This window comes from Mus caroli, unplaced genomic scaffold, assembly GCF_978045245.1.
Source record: "Mus caroli unplaced genomic scaffold, Mus_caroli_1 scaffold_2, whole genome shotgun sequence".
Lineage (NCBI taxonomy): Eukaryota > Metazoa > Chordata > Mammalia > Rodentia > Muridae > Mus > Mus caroli.
Window position 1 is genome coordinate 170,021,777 of NW_028227257.1, and position 16,660 is coordinate 170,038,436.

At 37.1% G+C, this 16,660-nt stretch overlaps 1 protein-coding gene across 2 annotated transcripts in view; it reads right to left on the reverse strand.

The window, feature by feature from the left end:
* LOC110288916 (ankyrin repeat domain-containing protein 26-like) overlaps nucleotides 1–16,660 on the reverse strand; it is a 46,466-nt gene that overhangs the window by 18,545 nt on the left and 11,261 nt on the right. For both annotated transcript variants that reach the window (XM_085831211.1, XM_085831208.1), the window contains exons 8-9: nucleotides 12,477–12,690; nucleotides 10,219–10,297 (exon numbers count right to left, since the gene is read on the reverse strand). In XM_085831211.1, the coding sequence (XP_085687337.1) occupies nucleotides 10,219–10,297; nucleotides 12,477–12,690 (293 nt within the window). The remainder of the gene's footprint in view (nucleotides 1–10,218; nucleotides 10,298–12,476; nucleotides 12,691–16,660) is intronic.

Here is a 16,660-nt window from a genome sequence, read left to right on the forward strand (position 1 = left end):
AAGATATTTCACACCAGCCCATTCTCTCCCCACTCCCTGTACCTGGTCCACCACCCTACCTATTCCCTTCACATCCCCTTCTCCTACCCAGGGCAGCCAAGGCAATTCTAGAACATTCTAGAGAGCAGAGTCAGGGGAGGACCCAGGGAGTCCATGGGGGTTACTGTAGTTGAGACTCATACCAACAGGGAATATGGAATCTGAAGTGGCCATCTCCTGGACTCAGGCAGGACTCCCAGTGCAGAGATAAAGACAAGAACCCACATACAAGACCTACTGAAAATGTGTCCTGCCTAGAAGGTGTACAGGGAGAAAGATGGAGCAGCAATAATAGAGCAAATGGCCAACTAATGACTGTCCCAAATATAGATCAAGCCCCTGTGCAAGAACCAACCCCTGACAGTATTAATTATAATCTATTGTGCTTGTTAACAGGAACCTAGCATAACTCCTCTGAGGGGCTCCATGCAGTCACTGACTGAAACAGATGCAGAGACCCTCAGCCACATAGTAGATGGAGCTCTAGGGTTTGAAGAAGGAATAAAGAACTCAAAGAGGTCAGGGAATCGAGAGGAAGACCAACAGAGTCAATTAACTGGACCTTTGAACTTTCTCAGAGCCTGGATTACCAACCAAAGAGTGAGCACAGGATGGACCTAAACTCCTTGCATGTATGAATCTTATGAGCAGCTCGGTCTTCATGTGGGTCCCAAAACAAATGGAGAAGGGGTTGTCCTTGAATCAGATGTCTGCCTGGAATCCCATCCCCAGAATGATCTACTTTGTCTGGACTCAGTCAGAGAGGATATTTCTAGGACTCAAGAAGTTTTTGTGTAGAATGATTCAGGGGCTAGCATCCAGAGGAGAGAACAGGAGGGTGGATTGTAGGAGGATCGCTGAGGGAGAAGGAAGGGGAGGCTGATATTGAGATATAGCATGAATAAATAAATTTAAGAAAAAAGGTCCCTTCTAATTTATATAAGTTCATATGTAGGTTTTTTGGGTTTTTTTTTGTTTTTGTTTTTTTTTAGATATTTTCATTATATACATTTCAAATGATATCCCGAAAGTTCCCTATACCCTACCTGAAACATGCTCCCCTACCCACCCACTCGTGCTTCTTGGCCCTGGCATTCTCCTGTACTGGAGCATATAAAGTTTGCAATACCAAAGGGCCTCTCTTCCCAGTGGTGGCCAACTAGTTTGTGTTCTGATACATATGCAGCTAGAGATATGAGCTGTGGGGGTACTGGTTAGTTCATATTGTTGTTCCACATATAGGGTTGCAGACCCCTTCAGCTCCTTGAATGCTTTCTCTAGCTTCTCGATTGGGGGCCCTGTGTTACATTTATAGATGACTGTGAGATTCCACTTCTGTATTTGCCAGGCACTGGCATAGCCTCATACAAGACAGCTATAACAGGGTCCCTTCAGCAAAATGTTGCTGACACATGCAATAGTGTCTGGGTTTGGTGGCTGATTATGGGATGGATCCTGGGTGGGGTAGTCTCTGGATGGTCCATCCTTTTGTCTTAGCTCCAAACTTTGTCTCTGTAACTCCTTTCATGGGTATTTTGTTTCCTGTTCTAAGCAGGAATGAAGTACCCACCCATTGGTCTTCCCTCTTCTTGATTTTCTTGTGTTTTGCAAATTGTATCTTGGGTGTTCAAAGTTTCTGGGCTAATATCCACTTATCAGTGAGTGCATATCAAGTGACTTCTTTTGTGATTGGGTTACCTCACTCAGGAGGATATCCTCCAGATACATCCATTTGCCTAAGAATTTCATAAATCCATTCTTTTTAATAGCTGAGCAGTACTCCATTGTGTAAATGTACCACATTTTCTGTATCCATTCTTCTGTTGAGGGACATCTGGGTTCTTTCCAGCTTGTGGCTATTATACATAAGGCTGCAATGAACATAGGGGAGCATGTCTTCTTATTACCAGTTGGAACTCCTTCTGAGTATATGCCCAGGACAGGTATTGCTGGATCTTCCTGTAGTATTATGTCCAATTTTCTGAAGAACCGTCAAACTGATTTCCAGAATGGTTGTACAAGTTTGCAATCCCACCAGCAGTGGAGGAGTGTTCCTCTTTCTCCACATCCTTGCCAGCATCTGCTATCACCTGAATTTTTGATCTGAGCCATTCTGACTGGTGTGAGGTAGAATCTCAGGGTTGTTTTGATTTTCATTTCCCTGATGATTAAGGATGATGAACATTTTTTTCAGGTGCCTCTCAGCCATTTGGTATTCCTCAGTTGAGAATTCCTTATTTAGCTCTGAACCCCATTTTTAATGGGGTTATTTGTATTTCTGGAGTCCAGCATTTTGAGATCTTTGTATATATTGGATATTAGTACCCTATCAGATTTAGGATTGGTAAAAATCCTTTCCCAATCTGTTGCTGGCCTTTTGTGTTATTGACACTGCCTTACAGAAGCTTTGCAATTTTATGAGGTCCCGTTTGTCCATTCTCAATCTTACAGCACAAGCCATTGCTGTTCAGTTTAGGAATTTTTCCCCTGTGCCCATACCTTCGAGGCTTTTCCCCACTTTCTCCTCTATTAATTTCAGTGTCTCTGGTCTTATGTGGAGGTCTTTGATCCACTTAGACTTGAGCTTTGTACAAGGAGATAAGAATGAATCAATTCGCATTCTTCTACATGATAACCACCAGTTGTGCCTGCAACATTTGTTGAAAATGCTGTTTTTCCCCCACTGGGGGGTTTTATCTCCCTTGTCAAAGATCAAGTGACCATAGGTGTGTGGATTTATTTCTGGGTCTTTAATTCTATTCCACTGAACTACCTGTCTGTCACTGTACCAGTACCATGCAGTTTTTATCACAATTGCTATGTAGTACAGCATAACATCAGGTATGGTGATTCCACCAGAGTTTTTGCTATACTAGCTTTTTTTTTTATTATTCCAGATGAATTTGCAAATTACCTTTTTTATCTCAGTGAAGAATTGAGTTGGAATTTTGATGGGGATTGCATTGAATCTGTAGATTGTTTTCAGCAGGATAGCCATTTTGAATATATTAATACTGCCAATACATAAGCATGGGAGATCTTTCCATCTTCTGAGAACTTATTCAATTTCCTTCTTCTGAGACTTTAAGTTCTTATCATACAGATCTTTCATTTCCTTAGTTAAAGTCACACTAAGGTATTTTATATTATTTTTGACTATTGTGAAGGGTGTTCTTTCCCTAATTTCTTTCTCAGTCCATTTATCATTTTTGTAGAGAAAGGCCATTGATTTATTTGAGTTAATTTTATATTCAGCTACAGCACTAAAGCTGTTTATCAGGTTTAGGAGTTCTCTGATGGAATTTTTAGGGTCACATATACACTATCATATCATCTGCAAATAGTGATATTTTGGCTTCTTCCTTTCCAATATTTATCCCATTGATGTCCTTTTGTTGTCAAATTGCTCTGGCTAGGACTTCAAGTACTATATTGAATAGGTAGGAAGTAAGTGGGCAGCCTTCTCTAGTCCCTGATTTTAGTGGAATTGCTTTGAGTATCTCTCCATTTAGTTTGATGTTGGCTACTGGTTTGCTGTAAATTGCTATTATTATGTTTAGGTATGGGCCGAGAATTCCTGATTTTTCCAAAACTTTTATAATGAAGGGGTGTTGGATTTTGTCAAATGCTTTCTCAGCATCTAATGAGATGATCATGTGGTTTTTGTCTTTGAGTTTATTTATATAGTGGATTATGTTGATGGATTTCCATATATTAAACCATCCCTGCATTTCTGGGATGAAGCCTACTTGGTCATGATGGATGATTGTTTTGATGTGTTATTGGATTTGGTTTGGGAGGATTTTATTGAGTATTTTTGCATTAATATTCATAAGGGAAATTGGTCTGAAGTTCTCTTTCATTGTTGGATCTTTCTGTGGTTTAGGTATCAGAGTAATTGTGGCTTCATAGAATGAATTGGGTAGAGTACCTTCTGTTTCTATTTTGTGGAATAGTTTGAATAGAGTTGAAATTAGGTCTTCTTTGAAGGTATGATAGAACTCTGCACTAAACCCATCTGGTCCTAGGCTGTTTTTGGTTGGGAGACTATTGATGACTGCTTCTATTCTTTTAGGGGAAATGGGACTGTTTAGATCATTAATCTGATCCTGATTTAACTTTGGTACCTGGTATCTGACTAGGAAGTTGTCCATTTCATCCAGATTTTCTAGTTTTGTTGAGTATAGCCTTTTGTAGTAGGATCTGATGATTTTTTTGGATTTCCTTAGGTTCTGTTATATCTACTTTTTTATTTTGGATTTTGTTAATTAGGATACTGTCCCTGTGTCGTCTAGTTAGTCTGGCTAAGGGTTTATCTCTCTTGTTGATTTTCTCAAAGAACCAGCTCCTCATTTGGTTGATTCTTGAATAGTTCTTTTTGTTTCCAGTTGGTTGATTTCAGCCCTGAGTTTATTTCCTGCCATCTACTCCTCTTGGGTGAATTTGCTTCCTTTAGTTCTAGAGCTTCTAGGTGTGCTGTCAGGCTGCTAGTTTATGCTCTCTCTAGTTTCTTTTTGGAGGCACTCAGGGCAATGAGTTTTCCTCCTAGGACTGCCTTCATTGTGTCCCATAATTTTGGGTATGTTGTGGCTTCATTTTCATTAAACTCTAAAAAGGTCTTTAATTTCTTTATTTCATACTTGACCAAGGAATCACTGAGTGTTTTTCTTTTTCCACATGAATGTTGGCTTTCTACTATTTATGTTGTTATTAAAGATCAGCCTTCGTCCGTGGTGATCAGGTAGGATGCATGGGATAATTTCAATATTTTTGTATCTGTTGAGGCCTGTTTTGTGACCAATTGCATAGTCAATTTTGGAGGAGGTACCATGTGGCACTGAGAAGAAGGTATATCCTTTTCTTTTAGGATAAAATGTTCTGTAGATATCTGTTAAATCAATTTGTTTCATAACTTCTGTTAGTGTCCATGGGTCTCTGTTTAGTTTCTGTTTCCAGGATTTGTCCATTGGTGAGAGTGGGTTTTGAAGTCTCCCACTATTATTGAGTGAGGTGCAATTGTGCTTTGAGCTTTACTAAAGTGTCTTTAATGAATGTGGTTGCTCTTGTATTTGGAGCCTAGATATTCAGAATTGAGAGTTCATCTTGGTAGATTTTACCTTTGATGAGTATGAAGTATACCTCCTTGTCTTTTTTGATAACTTTGGGTTGGAAGTCAATTTTATTCGATATTAGAATGGCTACTCCAGCTTGTTTCTTTGGACCATTTGAATGGAAAATTGTTTTCCAGCCTTTCACTCTGAGGTAGTGTCTGTACTTTTCCCTGACATGGATTTCCTGTGAGCAACAAAATCTTGGGTCTTGTTTGTGTAGCCAGTCTATTAGTCTATGTCTTTTTATTGGGGAATTGAGTCCATTGATGTTAAGAGAACTTAATAAAAGTAATTGTTTTTTTCCTGTTATTTTCATTGTTAAATTTGGGATTCTGTTCTTGCGGCTGTCTTCTTTTAGGTTTGTTGAAGGATTACTTTGTTGCTTTTCTAGGGTGTAGTTTCCATCCTTGTGTTGGTGTTTTCCCTTTATTATCCTTTGAAGGGCTGGATTTGTTTAAAGATATTGTGTGAATTTGGTTTTATCATGGAATATTTTGGTTTCTCCATCTATGGTAACTGAGAGTTTTGCTGGGTATAGTAGCCTGGGCTGGCATTTGTGTTCTCTTAGGGTCTGCATAACATCTGTTTAGGATCTCCTGGCTTCTCTAATGAGAAGTCTGGTGTAATTCTAATAGGACTGCCTTTATATGTTACTTGACCTTTTCCCCTTACTGCTTTTGATATTCCATCTTTATTTAGTGCCTTTGTTGTTCTGATTATTATGTGTTGGGAGGAATTTCTTTTCTGGTCCAGTTTATTTGGAGTTCTGTAGGCTTCTTGTATGTTCACCGGCATCTCTTTCTTTAGATTTGGGAAGTCTTCTTCCATAATTTGGTTGAAGATATTTACTGGCCCTTTAAGTTGAAAATCTTCATTCTCATCTACTCTTATTATCCCTAGGTTTGGTCTTCTCATTATGTCCTGGATTTCCTGGATGTTTTGAGTTAGGATCTTTTTGCATTTTGCATTTTCTTTGATTGTTGTGCGCATGTTCTTTTGCCTCTGAGATTCTCTCTTCCATCTCTTGTATTCTGATGCTGATGCTCACATCTATGGTTCCTGATTTCTTTCCTAAGGTTTCTATCTCCAGCATTATCTCACCTTTGTTTTTCTTTATTGTTTCTACTTCCCTTTTTAGGTCTTAGATGGTTTTGTTCAATTCTATCATAATTCTATGGTTGTGTTTTCGTGTATTTCTTTAAGGACTTCCACCTCTTTAGCAGTGCTCTCCTGTATTTCTTTCTTTTTTTTTAAATATATTTTATTACGTATTTTCCTCAATTACATTTCCAATGCTATCCCAAAAGTCCCCCATACCCCCCCTCTCCCCCATTTCCCTACCCACCCATTCCCATTTTTTTTTTTTTTTTGGCCCTGGCATTCCCCTGTACTGGGGCATATAAAGTTTGTGTGTCCAATGGGCCTCTCTTTCCAGTGATGGCCGACTAGGCCATCTTTAAATACATATGCAGCTAGAGTAAAGAGCTCCGGGGTACTGGTTAGTTCATAATGTTGTACCACCTATAGGGTTGCAGGTCCCTTTAGCTTCTTGGGTACTTTCTCCAGCTCCTCCATTGGGAGCCCTGTGATCCATCCACTAGCTGACTGTGAGCATCCACTTCTGTGTTTGCTAGGCCCGGCATAGTCTCACAAGAGACAGCTATATCAGGGTCCTTTCAGCAAAATCTTGCTAGTGTATGCAATGGTGTCAGCATTTGGAAGCTGATTATGGGGTGGATCCCTGGGTATGGCAGTCTCTAGATGGTCCATCCTTTCATCACAGCTCCAATCTTTGTTTCTGTAACTCCTTCCATGGATGTTTTGTTCCCAATTCTAAGAAGAGGTACAGTGACCCCAATTTGGTCTTCATTCTTCTTGAGTTCATGTGTTTAGCAGATTGTATTATATATCTTGGGTATCCTAAGATTTGGGCTAATATCCACTTATCAGTGAGTACATATTGAAACACTGAAACTTATAGAGGAGAAAGTGCGGAAAAGCCTTGAAGATATGGGCACGGGGGAAAAATTCCTGAACAGAACAGCAATGGCTTGCACGGTAAGATCAAGAATTGATAAATGGGACCTCATGAAACTGCAAAGCTTCTGCAAGGCAAAAGACACCGTCAATAAGACAAAAAGACCACCAACAGATTGGGAAAGGATCTTTACCTATCCTAAATCAGATAGGGGACTAATATCCGATATATATAAAGAACTGAAGAAGGTGGACTCCAGAAAATCAAATAACCCCATTAAAAAATGGGGCTCAGAAATGAACAAAGAATTCTCACCTGAGGAATACTAAATGGCTGAGAAGCACCTGAAAAAATGTTCAACATCCTTAATCATTCGGGAAATGAAAATCAAAACAACCTTGAGATTCCAGCTCACACCAGTCAGAATGGCTAAGATCAAAAATTCAAGTGACAGCAGATGCTGGTGAGGATGTGGAGAAAGAGGAACACTCCTCTATTGTTGGTGGGATTGCAACCTTGTACAACCACTCTGGAAATCAGTCTGGTGGTTCCTTAGAAAATTGGATATAGAACTACCGGAGGATACAGCAATACCTCTCCTGGGCATATATCCAGAAGATGTTCCAACCGGTAAGAAGGACACATGCTCCACTATGTTCATAGCAACCTTATTTATAATAGCCAGAACCTGGAAAGAATCCAGATGCCCCTCAACAGAGGAATGGATACAGAAAATGTGGTACATTTACACAATGGAGTACTACTTAGCTATTAAAAAGAATGAATTTATGAAATTCCTAGCCAAATGGATGGACCTGGAGGGCATCATCCTGAGTGAGGTAACACAATCACAAAGCAACTCACACAATATGTACTCTCCTGTATTTCTTTAAGTGAGTTATTAAAGCCCTTCTTTATGTCCTCTACCAGAATCATGAGATATGATTTTAAATCCAATTCTTGCTTTTCAGGTGTGTTGGGGTATCCAGGACTAGCTGAGGTGGGAGTGCTGGGTTCTGATGATGGTGAGTGGTGTTGGTTTGTTAGTAAGATTCTTATGTTTGCCTTTTGCCATCTGATTATCAATGGAGTTAGTTGTTATAGTTGACTCTGTTTGGTGCTTGTTTCTTCTGTGATTCTGTTAGCCTCTGTCAGCAGACCTGGGAGTCTAGCTCTCTCCTGTTTCTCAGTGGTCAGAGTACTCTCTGCAGGAAAGCTCTCCTCTTGCAGGGAAGGTGCACAGATATCTGGCATTTGGACCTGCCTCCTGGGTGAAGATGAAGGTCTGAAACAGGGCCTGTCCCAGAAGCTGTGTAGCTTCTGTAGTCTGCACTCTCACTTGTGCAGTCTAGTGTCTGAGGGATCCAGGACCCAAGATGGCTCCTCCACCTGCTCTGGTAGAGCCCTCCCCTGTGGACAGCTCTCCTCTGGCAGGGAAGATGCCTGGATGTCTAGAGCTGGAAATGGGGTCTGTCCCAGAAGCTGTGTTGCTTCTGTAGTCCACATTCTCACCTGTGTAGACTAGTTTCTGAGGGATCCAGGACCCCAGATGGCTCCTCCACCTCCTCTACATATGTAGTTTTCTTAATTGTTGACATTTTTGTGGTATTGATTTCTATTTTTGAAAACTTTCAAAATACTTGCAACATACTTGTAGAAATATAATTGCTGAGATCTTAATACATTCCTGCCTGACATTTTCATAGAAAGTGATTCCAGGTATTCTTTTAAATAATTAAATACTTAAATACTTAAAGAAATTTAAATACTTAATAATTAAAGAATACTTATCAACATATTTTTATTTCAGACACATGCAAATATTAATAAAATGAGGGTGATTTTCTTTGGAATCTGAAAAAAAAAACTTGTAGAAGGAATTCAATCCAGCAGCATAGCTATTCTGGCTGGAATACATACATGACCTTAGTCCTCACCTATATTCTCCAAACAATAAAGGTCAAGAACATTTGTATAAAGAAGCATCCATGTTTGAAAATGATGTGTAAATAAGTGGGAGACAAAGTGACAAGTCAGAGAAAGTTTTGACAGAACAGAATCTGCCCAACTCTCATGAGAAGAGAGAAGAAATGGAAGTTACCTAAGCAATCAGTAAAGAGAATGGGTCTGAGAGAAGGCAGCTTTTTCAGAAGAGTTCTACAAAGATGGGTTGATGAGAGAACAAGCTAGACACAGGTGAAGGTAGAACAAGCCAGAAAATGAGATGGAGACAAAAGATTAGAACAGATTGCTAGAGTTAGATTGAGGCCAAAAGAGAAGGCAGAACGAACCGGTCATCTTGAAGAGGATTTTGAGCCATAACAGCTGAGTGCAAACAGCCACTAAGAGTTCAGAAAACAAGAAACAGTGAACATATTCGCAGTGTCTCAGTACGTGAAAACATTCCAGGCCTACATTAGAATAGACAGAGGCTAGAAGTTTCCAAAACTAGGGAATAAGCCTCCAAGTTGGCAATTACAATGACAAACAAAAGCTACTTTTACAAAAACTTTTCAATATCTCTTCATCCATTACAAAGATCAGTAAATTAAAAATGTCTACTTCCCCTGAAAGTTATATCTGTCTAATATAACTGCAGGAACTGAACTACTGGGGCTTATGGACACAAGGTAGTAAGAATGGCTATAGCATTGCTCCAATTCTGTGTTTAAAATGCAATCCTCCAATCTCAATTTCTATGAGAGAAACTGAATAGCAGGTAAACACTCTAAAGTTTGGTAAACAGTTACTTAGTTTTTGTTACCCAGGCCCATGGGGCAAGAAAAGTGTTTTAAGTAATTATCTAACAGAAAACCTTACCACAGTATCAAGTCTGTGGATTGAGAAGACACCTCTCTGAAGTTAGTGAGACATGCATTGTCACTTTCAAGGAGAAGCAGCATAGATGTAGCAAATACATTTTTAACTTGTCATCAGCCAAATAATTCATATTACCTAAAATATTGTCATTACTACTATCAGACAAAGAAAAGTCCCTTTGCAGTAACACAGAAATAAAAAAACAAATATGCAAATATGTACTTACTAATATGCAAATGTATACTTACTAATATGCAAATGTATACTTACTGACTTTCTCAGAAGCTGTTCATTTTTTCCTGCATCCCTTCTTACTCTATCTCTTAAATTTGAATTTTTGTGTACAAGCCTAAAAGACACAAAAAATTTAAATATCACATGGTTTCAGAACAAATATTTAAAGGATTAGTTACATAAATTCTGTGCATTTTGAAAACCATATGATTAACTTTTCTCTAGAGGGATTTTGTGGAAATCATGCAAAATGTGTAGGTCAAGTGAACCATTATGCATTTTACATCTTTTGTCTCTGTGATGCTGTTTAAGAAGCCCAGGGATATATGATGCACGTACATTTCAATTCAGTTCCATTCACAGTGCTAATTTTATACCTTTCATTTAACTTACAGAAGGAATTCTCACTAGTTTCACAATATATACTTATAAATCCATAAACTTCCCTAATGCTTATTTATAATCAAGCTGTTCCACTTGATTATAGTAAATTTTAAATGATGATGCCTGAAAATAGAGGATCTAGAAATTTCCATGTGGAAAAAGGCTACAAAAAGAAAGATTTCTCAAATTGTCCTGTGCTACAACCAGAAGGTGACATTTTCCTTGAACTGTCAAGAAAACTTGGCCTCATCTATGAAACACTTGGTTTGCAAGCATGTAGAATTTTAGAGATACAAAGGCCTTGGGACAAGAGTCTAGTGAAAAGCCCATGAGGCCAGTTGGTGCCTATCTGATTAGGTTCCTCTCAAGGAACCTTTGAATATGTTATATATAAAGCTCTGAAAGTAAGCCCAAATTTGTAAGAGAGGTCCCAAGTGTTGAAAAACCATGACTGAGATATCTGCTGAGGAAACCTGCAGGCACTGAGTAAACTAGACTAAGCTCTTTGGTCTTGTGAAGGCTCAATAGCCCAGTGTAGGGGAATGCCAGGGCAGAGAGGCAGGAGTGGATAGGTAGGTTGGTGGTGGTGGGGGCGTGGAAGGACTCTCACAGAAGCAGGGGGATGAGAGATGGGATAGGGGGTTTCTGGAGGGAAAATTGTGAAAAGGAATAATATTTGAAATGTATATATATATGAAGCAACACATGCCAAAAATGGCATAGCATTGAGATAGGACTGCAAGTCAGTCAATGCTCAGTTGCTGCCACTATGTATGTCATATGACACACTGGATCTGATGCTACAAGATTTAATGTTGATTCTACTGTGTCTCAGACTTGCTTGGATGAAATCTTTTCTTGTCTTCAATTCTTGCCTTCAGGAATTGGAATATTTATACTGTCTCTTATCTATTAGAAGAACTCATCTTTTTTATCTGAAAGAGGCTTTTTTTATTTAACAGCTAAGAATTTGAAGGATTACAAAATAGACTTTGGACTATAGAATAATGTTAATACTATATAGTTTTTTTAAAAAACTCATTTGATAAACAGCACTACAAATAATAGATGAATTTTATGTTTCCAGGTTTTAGAAAAACTGCCCTTTCTATTCTGTTTATGGAATTTTGAATCAATACACATTTTGTTCAGAACAATTTCAATATATTGATCCAACCCTTTTTATACAGTTTCCTTTCTCTAACCAGATGATTTTATATTGAATAATTCAAAATTTAATAGTCCAGCCTAGAAAATGATGTGGCTTGCAGCAGAGTAATACTATTATTTTTAAATATTTTTAAAAATTATGCTTGCTATCTCACAAGTAGTAAGAGTTCTTAAATAGTCACTAACATTGTGATTTGGAAGAGAACACATCTTGAAGTGATTATGAGTTTCAAAATGACCATAATCATGGCAATTTATTATTAATATAAATTTCCTACTTCATAGAACTAAACACTTTTTTCAAGTAGACATCGTGGCACAGAGTGGCTCGACCCACACGTGAGGAACTATTGGTAGTTGATAGCAACTAAAAGAGGAAGAGTCAGTTTACTTCAGTGACATGGAGCATGGTAGGTTGCCCATGCACCAGGGGACAACACTGTTAAGAATGAATTTGACTCAGTGGGGAGGAAAAGAAAGAGATGAAAGAAGAATATAACAGAGAAGAAATAATAAAGGTTAAAAAGGGATCTGAGGTGAGATGTGAAAGTATATCTGATCTAAATACAAGGAACTGCTGCCAAGTAACAAAAAATAATAATCATAATTATAATAAGCCAAAATTTGAGAAATTTTCTCTGCTGCAAACTCTTCAAAGAAAGTGACAAATGACAAAAAATCTAAATGGTATAATGAAATATAAACTCGTCAAAGGTGTCTCTAAAATTGGAATACTATACCTCAGGTTGGACAGTTCTGCCTGCTGTTGAGCCTTCATAAGTTTTAGCTCTAGTAGAGTTTCTTTTGATTCTGAAATATTCTTTTTTAATAAGCTAAGATGATCTTTAAGTTTTCTATTTTCCTCAGAAAGCAGTTCAAATTTATGATCTTGACGTTCCATTGATATTTTATATGAGTGAATTGCATACGAGATTATCTGTAGGATTTCAGGATCTGTATAAAAGATAAATCAAGATTCATTAAACACAGTTATTTTTAAAAGTCATCGTTTATCCCATAAAATCATATACTAGTATAATTATAAATATATAATCAATAAAACTATATATTTTTCCAAGTAAAAGAGAAGTTATATTTAGAATTCCAAGTGACTCATAATAATTGAATCTCTATATAGAACTAAGAAAGGATATTAAAAGCTACAATAGAAAAAGAGCAAGTCACATAAAAGATTTGCCCTAAGTAACACCTGACTTCTCAGTGAAAAGCCTGAATGACAAAACATCCTGGATGGTTGCTCTACAAGCTCTGAAACATAGCATATGTCAGCTCAGACTACTATATCCAGCAAAACTATCATACAATCAAGGGAGAATGAAAATATTTCACATTAAATACAAATTGATACAATTTCTTCCCTCTCATCCAACTCTACAGATGATACTGAGACAAATCTGTAAGATTAATACAAGGTTATCTACACCCAAAAAGGCACAAGGAATTACTAATCTCAGAACAGTTACTCAAAAGAGAAAAACAAAAATTTAACAACCACAAAATAACAGGAATTACAAAACACTACCCAATAATAACTCTCAATATTACCAACATCAGTAATGGCAATGCCTCAATCAAAAGACACAGAATAACAAATTAGTTTAAAAAGCCAAAACCCAAAAACCAGCAAACAAGACAAGGAGTGGTGATGCATGCCTTTTCTCCTAGCACTTGGGTGTAGAAGTAGGCAGATATCTGTAATGTTGAGGCTGGCTTGTTTTACAGAATGAGTTTCAGGATAGCCAAGGTTATACAGAGAAATCCTGTCTCAAAAGGAAAAAAGAAAAGGAAAAAAAAAAGAAAAAGAAAAAAAGAAAAAAGAAGAAGAGAAGAGAAGAGAAGAGAAGAGAAGAGAAGAGAAGAGAAGAGAAGAGAAGAGAAGAGAAGAGAAGAGAAGAGAAGAGAAAAAGAAAAGAGGATTCTGCTGCTTCTAAGAAACTTACCTTACCATCAATGACTGAAAACACATTACTGTAAAAGGATGTGAAAATGTATAACAAGCAAACAAATCAAGATCAAGAAGTCAAAGCAATTGTAACATTTGACAAAATAGACATCAATTTAAAACTAATCATATAAGTGAATATATGATTATATTTCACACATCATCAAAAAAGCATCTTTTCATAGCATGTGTGCCAGAACCTCACAGAAAAGCATAACTGGACACAACATATTAGATGAGTGAATTATGGCGAGTTCAACCCCAACTGAGATATCTACATTATAGCTCCTGCATCTATGTTTGGGGAAACATGATGAAAGAGTAGGAGAAAGATTGTAGGAGCCAGAATATGAGGAAATCTGCTAGGACACAGAGAAAATTCTATTGTAGAAATGGTTTCATGAAAGAGAACTAAACAATGTCATTATCAGTGGACATCCTATTGTGGGATGGGAAATATGTCATGGGTAGGAGGATCCCTAGACAAGAAACTATAGGTAACTGATGACTCCTGAGGGAGGGAGCAGTAGCTTCTCCCAGCAGTAACCCCATCCCTAAATGTTTATTCAATATAAAGTGGTCAGCCCTAAAAATATACACACATATATATGTGTTTGTGTTTGTGCATGTGTTTGTGTATGTGTGTGTAACAATAATGAATAGAGAGACGTAGAAGTAGGTTGTGGATTTAAGATAAAGAAGGATTTAGAGAAGGGGAGGCAAGATCAGTTGGAGAAAGAAAGAGAAGAAGGCAGGTGATGTAATTACATTTTAATTTAAAGCATAAAATTTTACAGAACTAATCAGGAGATAGGGAAACATAGCACAAATTCATTAATAGAAAAAAAATCTGTTATAGAAACTATTTGAATCCCAGTCTGTGGTTTCTACCCCATCTTTGATTATTTAGTTAACAGATAAAAACATCTATATTCCTTATAATAAATAAGCCTTAGGCAATATAAGAGCTGAGCAGTTGCCTATTCTCCATGTTGTTAGACTCTATTTTCCTATTGATAACCCTGAGTTATTATTCATCATTTATTATGTTTCATCTCAGCTTCTCTTAACTGCAATTGCCTAGGTCACTGCCATGTTTTTATGGCTCAGCTAACACATGGCAGCTTCTCCTCTATCCTGCATGTTCTTCTGCTCCAATTGCTCAAACCCCAAGCTTATGAAAACCTAACTCCACCAATGACACTTCTGCCCAACTATTGGCTGCTGGTATCTTGATTCACCAATCAGAAATAATTTGGAGCAGGGTCTCAGGGGTTACATCTAGACTCCAGTTCTTGAGGACCCACACTTAGCATTACAGTAAACAGTAAAAGACTAACCTCAACAATTCCCCCTGTTAGTACAATAAAGAACTCTTTTCTTTCAGATATAAATTGAATACAATTATAATAATTATGTATCATATAACAACATATATTATGAGGTAAGATACATATTTATAACATCCAATCTATCATGTGACAATTTAGATAAAGTATTTTATCATCTATCTTAATTAGTTACAATTTTGTATTTGTGTTTGTTTTTTAATGTTAATTTTCTTATTAAATTTTTTTCATTTACATTTCAAATGCTATCCCCTTTCCTAGTTTCCTCTCCGAAAGTCCTCTATACCCTCCCCAACACTGCTCCCAACACACCCACTCCTGCTTCCTGGCCCTGGCATTCCCCTGAACTGGGGCATATAATCTTCACAAGATCAAGCGTGTTTGATTTTAATTTGTATTACTATCTGCAAACCACCTTTTTAAATCTACATCTTCTTTAAAGTTAAACAACTTAAGTTCAGTTATGATACTATAGTTAGTCTTTAATTTCATCAGATATTTAAAAAGTAAACCTGAATCAATATATCTTTGAGTATGTAGGAAAGCAGCTTCCAAAATTTAAACAGTTGGCAGAGACAGCTGACTGTCTAGAGAAACCCTAATATTTCTTATAATTTTGGATCACCTATTTCTAGCCTTTTGGCCCAGAACATCTGACAGACCTTAGGTGAAGTATGAATCATGAAGCACTTACTTACCCTATCTTGGCAGAAATTAGCAGTTGACTATCTTGCATTTGTTTGTTGTTTTGGGACGGCATTTTGTCTGTAGATGAAATTATGGCTCCCCCCCCCCAGTGGCTACCTTGCCACAAATGAAGCAACTCTATATGGAGGCATTTCATTTTCAATGCCTTCATTGAAGTGGAATGGGGATAATGTCTGGAGCATATTTCTTTTGTAATTAAAAGGTCTTTTAAAGACACGTTTGAAGACTGTATGTGTGTGTGTATATATATGTTAAACATTGGTTGTATCTAGTTAATTTTTATTTAAATAGCATGAAAAAATTTTTGTAATTAACCAAATTAGAATCTAACATGACTATGAGTATGACAATTTGACTATTAACTTGTATTGTTTAATTACTTTTGAACACTTTGTAATTGCAGCTATTGAATGGACTGGATCTAAGCCTTGTATATATATAATGAGTTGAGTAGGCACAATGCTTAAGAGTAACAAAATTAACTTTTTTATCAATTATAAAGATTTATACCATTGAAAACCTTAAACCAGTATCAATATAAAAATTTTGTATCAATGTAAGAAAAAATTACTTCCATTTTGTATCAAAATGTAAAGATTTTTATCAATGTAAGATTATAGCTATAAAATGTTTTGTATAAGAGTAAATTTAATAATTTATCCCTCACTCAGGATGATATCCTCCAGATTCATCCATTTGCCTAAGAATTTTATATATTCATTGTTTTTAATAGCTAAGTAGTACTCCTTTGTGTAAATGTATCACATTTTCTGTATCCATTCCTCTGTTGAGGGACAGCTGGGTTCTTTCCAGCTTCTGGCTATTATAAATAGGGCTGCTATGAACATAGTGGAGCATGTGTCCTTATTACATGTTGGAGCATCTTCTGCCCAGGAGTGGTATT